The sequence below is a fragment of the Theropithecus gelada genome, chromosome 12 (assembly GCF_003255815.1).
Source record: "Theropithecus gelada isolate Dixy chromosome 12, Tgel_1.0, whole genome shotgun sequence".
NCBI classification, from domain to species: domain Eukaryota; kingdom Metazoa; phylum Chordata; class Mammalia; order Primates; family Cercopithecidae; genus Theropithecus; species Theropithecus gelada.
Genome location: NC_037680.1, coordinates 118,232,036 through 118,239,836, shown reverse-complemented (window position 1 = coordinate 118,239,836; position 7,801 = coordinate 118,232,036). Strand labels below are relative to the sequence as shown.

General features: G+C 62.1%; 1 protein-coding gene across 1 annotated transcript; it reads right to left on the bottom strand.

The window, feature by feature from the left end:
- Positions 1–17: 17 nt before the first annotated feature.
- On the bottom strand, positions 18–3,877 carry RTP5 (receptor transporter protein 5 (putative)). Its single transcript, XM_025405327.1, has 2 exons — positions 3,698–3,877; positions 18–1,914 (listed from the first exon to the last, which is right to left on the bottom strand). The coding sequence occupies exons 1-2, from the start codon at positions 3,853–3,855 to the stop codon at positions 339–341; spliced, it is 1,734 nt and encodes a 577-aa protein (XP_025261112.1). The 5' UTR covers positions 3,856–3,877; the 3' UTR covers positions 18–338.
- Between the last annotated feature and the right edge of the window lie 3,924 nt (positions 3,878–7,801).

Sequence of the window (7,801 nt, the reverse complement as noted above, 5' to 3'; positions counted from 1 at the left end):
GCGGGGTCTCAGAGGCAGGGGCGGGGTCTCGGAGGCGGGGGTGGGGTCTCGGAGGCGGGGGCGGGGTCTCGGAGGCAGGGCGGGCGCCTCAAAGGTGAGGCCTCGGAGGTGGTGGGGCGGGGTCTCGGAGGCGGGGGCGGGGTCTCGGAGGCAGGGAGGGGCCTCGGAGGTGGTGGGGCGGGGTCTCGGAGGCAGGGAGGGGCCTCGGAGGTGGTGGGGCGGGGTCTCGGAGGCGGGGGCGGGGCCTCGGAGGCAGGGCGGGCGTCTGAAAGGCAGGGGCGGGGGTCCCAGAGGTGAGGCGGGGTCCCAGAGGCGAGGGTTGCCTGAACTTCGGGGCGTCACACTTGCTGCGGGTAGATCCCGGGGTTCAGCCGACACATGCACATCAGCCAGAAGACACACACGGTCATGGACACCCAGATCCAGAAGTCCTCGTAGGGCTCGGCGTGCAGCCTGCGACAGGCGCGGCCAGGGCGTTCGTCTTCCTCCCAGCGGCACCCACAGCGGGCCTTGTGGAACCTGGACCTCAGCCGCCTCTTCTGGTAATAGCCTTGGGAGACGCAGCCATTGCCCTGGGGGCCGTAGGCAACGTGGCCACCGCCCTTGTGCTTTATGACATCAAAGACTGAGAAGGGGATGGTGATGGAGCCCTCACTGACGGTGACGGGGCCCTGGGCATCGGCCTCCAGAGGGGCGTCCTGACCCGCGGTGACGAGGCCACCACCTTCCTTCTCTTTGCCTTCAGAGATGTCAGTAAAGGAATCTTTGCCTTGGACATCAGCAGGGAAGGAGAGGGCGAGGGAGTCCTTGACCTGGGAGGCAAGGCCACCAGCGTTGGTCTCTGGCAGGGGGTCGTGACCCGCAGGGATGAGGCCCTGGCCGCCTCCTTCCTTCTCGTTGCCTTCAGCCACCTCAGCAACGGCATCCTTGACATCAGTAAAGACGAAGGGGAGGGTGATGGAGGCCTCTTTAGTGGCCACAGGGCCACCGGTGGCCTCTGAGAATATGTTGGTGAAGATGCTAGTGAGGGAGGAGGGAAAGGTGAGGGAGCCCTCCCCACTGGCCGAGAGGCCGACACAGTAGAACATGGTTGGCGTGTGTTTCCCCGCAGGGACAAGGCCATTGTTGAGGGAGACGGGGCCCCAGCCCTCCGCCACGCCAACGGGGCTACAGAGGGAACCCCGGCCCTTGAAAAGGAAACCTTTGAGCTCGAAGGTCTGGATACTGCTGCCGAGGAGGCCAGGGCCATGGAAGAGGGGGTCTCCAATGGCCACTGGGAAGCCTTTGCCCCCAGGCATGGCCACAGAATCCCCAGACAGGTAGATGGAGCCCTGGCCAATGACCAGAGCCCCACGGCTGCCGGTCACAGGGAGAGAGGCCTCCTGTGAGAGAGAGGCAGGGATTGCAGGGCCCTCAGCGATGGGCACCTGGTCATTGCTGGCACGCACAAGGGAGAAGGGGATGGCGATGACACCACCACCCTTGCCGAGGTCATCGCCGGAGGTGGGCAGCTGTTTGCCCCTGGAGACGGCGCCGGTGCCACCCCAGGCCGTGGCGGGGAAGTTGCCTTTCGTGGTGTTGGCGCTCCAGGCAGGGTCCGGGGCCTTCTGGAGGAAGCAGACCCCCAGCTCGCAGGCCTCACAGCAGCCCTCGTAGGCCTCCCTGGGGTGCCGGGTTGGGCCGAGGCCATCCCCGTAGCAGTCCTGCAGGATGTGCAAGACCAGCCTGCTGAGGAAGGGCCGCTCGCCTGGGGGCCTCACCTGGCAGTCCCCGGGCGCAGGGCACAGCTTGCACCGCTGGCCCCAGATGCGCATCTTCACCAGCCCCCGGCGGCCGGCCCTGTCCCACCACAGGTGGAAAAGGACATGCACGTGGGCCGAGTCCCAGGTCCCCGGACAGCGACTGCACTGGAGCCTGCGGGGGGAAAGAGGTGCATGTGAGTGCAGCAGAAAGAGGCCCCACGGCCGGGCCTCGCGCTCTGTTCTGCGGCCTCCTTGCCCATCTGACCCCAGCCCCTCGCTGCCCCCTGCCTCACATCCCACACTCAAACCTCAAACCTCACCCGCCAGCCACCCAGGGCCACAGCCAAGGCGGCCCAGCACCTGCTTCTGCCTGTGCTGAGGCTCTGAAACCACCAGCCCCTTGGCCACACAGGCCCATGCACGCTAGCTTGCAACCCCCTCATCTGGAGTGCTGTTCTCAGCAAAGCAAACCTCCTCTCAGCAGTTTTGCAGCAAAACCCGCTCTGGCCTGGCCTCTGTGAGGTGTCGGCCACCTGCCGCCCGCGTGGCTCTGCTGGTGTTTTGTGAGTTGAGGTTAACACAGGAACAGGCAGGCCAGCTGACACACTTAGAAGGGGAAAAGCATGCATCTGGGGGCTGTCCCTGGGGGCTCAGCAAGTGGGGGTCCCTGTCCTGACTGAGAGGAGGTGATCCCCCCGTCGCCTGCCAGCTGAGGGAAAGGGTGTCGCTGAGGCCTGTGGTCATGGCCCAGGCAGCCCTGCTGGGCGTCGCCAGGCGAGGGGAGATGTGGGGAGAGCACTGGGAGAGACTGGCTTGTCCACAGCAGTCACCAGACCGGTGACCATTTGCTAACCACACAAGCAGCTGTGAGCTTCAGGGAACCCTGCATGAATGAGAGGCTCTGCTTCAGTTCCACACAGTGCAACTTTCTCGATGATAGAATGTTCTATACCCACACTGCCCCACCGGCAGCCGGCAGCCACACTGGCCACAGAGCCCGTGGACACGGTCGTGCTGGAGGAACTGAACTGCTGACTGTATTTAAATGGGACTGAGGAGCCTGCCAAAGCCACAAGCGCTGGGGCTTATGTTGGGGCACCCATCCTCAGTTCTCTCCCGCCAGCTGGGAGCCACTCAGAGCCATCTCCGCCTGGCTGTGGGAACGGTGATGTGCTTCCAAGCACTTCTCAGACCCCAACACGGGTTATTACTTTCCCAGCTTCTGAAAAAGCTGGGATTCTGCACACACCTGGCCCCAGGGGTCTCAGGCACTGAGGAGCTGTGCCGAAGGGCAGGATGACTCCCCCTTTGCCCAGGGCATCTCCACAGAGGGACTGACCAGCCAGTAGCCTGGGGGCCTGTCAGGCCGGGCGTCTGCGAGGCTGTGGGGCTGCCCTGCGCCCCTCCCGGCTGGCTCCTGGCAGACCTGTGGATGCCTTGCCGGGTAGAGAAGCAGATGGGGCCCACCCTGCTGTGCTGACGGCACCACGACCGTGACGATGGCCCGTGAGGCTCACATGTGACCCACAGCCACCCCGGGCCCCCGATCAGGGCCGGACACCCCACCGTCTGCAGCGCAGGGCCAGATGGTGACCACAGGCACACCCCAGGGCCCACCTGTCAGCACGGACGGCTGCGAGGCCACAGCACTGCCATGGAAACAGGAGATAAGCCTGTGTCCAGGGGCAGCGCTGGCCTGAGGAGCCGAGTGAGGGAAACCAAACCCTCCACGAGGCACCCGCCATGTCTTCCCCGGGACCCCTGCGTCAGCAGCCGTGTGCCCAGCATGGCGAGGCAGAGGCTCAGACGGGAGAAGGAGCACCCAGTCCCCCCTCCCGTCTCGAGGACAAGACAAGGCCCGACAGCCCCACCCAGCCTCTGGGACCACCCAAGGTCCCGTGGAAAAGCACCTTCAGCCCCCTCCCTCTCCCAGGGTCCCCAGCCTCTGGCCGCACCTCGAGAGCCCCACCAGCAGGTACTGGACGCCACCGCCGTCCAGGCGTCCTGGGACCAGGCTGTGCTCAGGTAGCAGAACCCAGACGTCCTGGGGTTTCCTCTCGGCCATGGCCAGGGTGAAGGTGCTGGCCCACATGTCTGCCCCAGCCCCGTCCATGCTGCCGCCTGGCTCCGCAGTGCGGGCTGAGGGCTGCGCCCGCCGGGGGCCCAAGGAAGCATCCCTGCATCCGGCGCCGGCCAATCAGCCACCGTGACAACAGCACGGTCTCCATGGCAACCAGATTTGTCTCCAAGAAATGGGAAGCAGAAGGGAAAAATACAATACAATGCAATCTCCCATGACCCCGCCACCCAGAGAGCATCCCTGTGGCAGCACCGTGGGGGCGGCAGCACGGTGGGGGGCCCGTGGACACGCAGGGGCCTCCCCAGACCTGTGCGTGTAGAGGCCCAGGTGTTTCCACACATCGCTCTAAGGAATCATCCCCAGCCCTCTCTTTCTACTGCGCACCAGGAACGGTGGCCCACACTCATCCCTTGCTGAACACTTCGTATTTTTCCAGCTTGTGGCTGTCATGTAACTTATTCACTCAGCTTCTCTCTGCAAACAGCACTAACGCTTTTCACACAAACAAAGCTGAGAAGAACTTTATAGAACGTGTATCACTGCAGATTGTCCCGTGGGTGTATTCTCTTAAACATTTTACTAGTGAGAAATATAAAATATTTACATAAAATGCGTAAAACATAAATGCAGAGTTTCACAAATTATTCTAAAGTCTTAGTCACCACCTCCCAGAGGAAGAAACAGAACCTCGCTCTGCCAGCCTCCAGAGCCGACTGCCTGTTAGCTCCCGATTTCAGCCCGCGGCCCCACCCCCACCCCCCACCCTCCTGGCAGAGGTGCCACCAGCCTGGCGGTGCCTGTACGGACCACGTTGAGGCTTCAACACCTATGATGCCTCCCTCACCGAGCCCTTTAGCTGTGCAGCTTCTGAGCTTCACGTAAACACTCCATGTGTGTGCCCAGCTTCTCACACCTTTTCAGGTTAGTTTGTGAGATTCAGTGGCATTGCTGTGCATGGCAGCCACCTGTCAGGGCACAAGAAAGGGTGAGCTGAGAAGGAGCTGGGACGTGCAGGGGCGGAGGCAGCCGGCGATCCCTACAAAAGCTCAGCACAGATCTGCCCCCCGGGAGCCTCCAGGCCGCCCGGCTCTCCTCACAGCTCCCATCTCACCATCTCTCTGCTCTGCACACTGAACAATCTCTTCTCATTTTTCTACCACTTCACGCATTATCTCCTTGTCTCTGTCCACTCTGCAGCTCACGCTGGCAAGTGAGTGCAATGTCATAGTTTTCAAATCTGTGACATCTTCCTGCCTTGCAGCTAGGTGTGACTGCAAGATGGAAGAGGAAGCCATTAGGAAGCGCTCTGGGAAGGGGCCTCCATGCAGGGCCAGAGTGCCAGGGAAAGCCCCGTGTTCTCATTCCAGCTTCACTTTCTTCTGTCCATCAGTGCTGGGAGGATGGCCGCCCTCCAGCCGGTCTTAGGCCCGCCTGCAGCACGGAGCTGTGAGCCCAAGGAGCAGGAAGGCGGGAGCCCGGGGCCGTGGTGACAGCTGGAGTTGTCACACCACTGGAGGGTCGCCCACCTCTGGGTTTCCTGTTCACACGAGATGTAAGCCAGCTGCCACTGTGGTCTCGAGGAACCATTCTCTGGCACTGTGGGTGATCACACAGCCAGCCGGAGCTATTCTAACTCGCACGCCGGGCTGCACCTGAGGTCCCGGGGTCTGCTGGTTGGCTCCGGGCCACTGTGCGTGTGTGAGTCCCTTGTGGTCCTGGTCCTGTGCCCCTGCAGGGGTCTAAGAGACACCTGCTGTCCACTTGCCTCCAAAGCCTCAGTCCACAGGGGCCCCTGCAGAGGACCTCCTCCCGCCACAGTGCTCTGGAGCTGGTGTTTCCTGGCTGCTTTTCTGCCATGCTGGGGCCACAGCCCTGCCACAGTCCCACCTCTCAAGCTCCTCAGCCCTGGAGGCCACACGTGGCTCAGAGTTTAGGGAAAAGCTTTGGAATGGTGGCTGACCACAGTCACCCAAAATAACCTTTTGGATGGCAATTCCGGCCCTTATGAAATGCAGGGAGCTGGTTGCCCAGGCATTCTTCACTCAAGAATTGTTGAGTCTTCCTTAGACCCATCCCAGAACACCTCCAGAGGCCTGGGCGGCGGACAGCAGAGAGGGCATCCTGTCCACGCCTCTGTCTGTCTGCCCGTTTGTCTGTCTCCCAAGCCCACAAGCCACGCCCTGCAAGAGCTGCTTACACAGCCCCCTCACCATCAGCCAGCAATGAGCATCCCCGCTTCTTCGCCAGGGATAGATGAGGGAGGGTGTGCACAGCACCCACGGGTCCCTGCAACATGTGGCAGGGTCCTCCTTGGGCCCCCTGCATCAGCGCCCACCTGGAGCCGGCCACGGGAGCCTCTCGACAGGCTTGTGTGGTCCCTCCAAGGACAGGCCCTAGGACCCAGGCCTGGGGCAGACGCCTTCTGACCCCGCTCCCTGCCCAGCCTCCCCAAGGGATGGCTCCAGGACAGGGTGAGAAGTGGGTGGGAGATCAGACCACCGGGAAAGGAAACTATTAGGGGAAGCCGGGTGCCCCTTCAGCACTGCTGCCTACCTGGTGCGGGGCCTTAGCGCTCCCTCTCCCCCCAGACATGCTCTCCTTCTGGGGCCCCTTCCTCACACGCTGGTACCCGTCTTCCTGAGCTCAGCTTCTGGGGAGGGCAGATGGCAGGCCGGGAGGAGCCCTCCCTGCTGGGAAGCAGAACTTGCAGCTCAGGTGAGTCCCACCACAGTCTCCTGCCAGAACGGATGCACAGCCTGGGCCTGGAGGAGCAGAGGCAGCAGCTCCCGGCGAGGGAGGAGCAAACGGCCGGTCAGCTGATGGGATGGTGGTCCTTGCTCAGCAGGATGCCGTCTGTGTGTGTGATGAGGAGAGGGAGAAAGAGACGGACAGGAAAAGGAGCCGGGCAGAGAACGGTGGCCGTTCGCAGGTGCTGGGGCCCACCCGCCCCCCACAGACCTCGGCTGGGGCTCACCCTCCCAACACAGACCTCAGCTTGTGGCTGCAGCGGCAGGGACAGGGCCGCCTCCCAGACCCCAGGCCCTGCAGCCCCGCGGGCCCCACGGGCAAGGGGCTGTTTCTGGCCCAAGGTTCCGTGTGGCTTTGCCCCTGCGCTGCCCAGGCGGGCGGGGATCCCGGGACCAGCAGCTGGGGACGCAGCCTCTGTCCAGCCATTCTGTTGCTGAAGGCTTTTCCACCGTCCAAGAGGCCCCTTGCTCTCCCCTCCAACCCCAGGTCCTGCAGGGCTGGGGAGGCCATTCCCAAGGAGCAATGCAAGGGACCTCCTGCACTCACCCTCCGGGCATCCCACCCTGGGGGGCCTCTCACTCACCGCTGTGTGTCCCCCCAGCTCAGCCCAGCAGGGGGACCAGCAGGGGCCTGAGTGACACCCACTGCCCTGGAGTGAGAAGTCAGGGGCGCCACACACTCACAAGACACCACACACCACACACACTACACACACCACACAACACACCACACACCATACACAAACACTACACACACCAGACAGCCAAACACCACACAACCAAACACCACACATGCCACACATGTCACACACACCACACACACTACACACTACACATACCACACACACATTACATGCACCACACACTACACACACAACACACCACACAACCAAACACCACACATGCCACACACACCACACATACCACACACTACACACCACACACACCACACATAAACACACACTACACACACCACACACACACTACACACACACCACACACACCACCCTACACACACATCACACAAACCATACACAACACACACTACACACACCACACAGCATACACACAATACCACATACACCACACTACACACACCACACACACCCACACACCACCCACCACACACATACACACTATACACACCACACACACTACACACCACACACACTATAGAACCACACACACACTACACACACCACATACACCACACACACTATACACACCACACA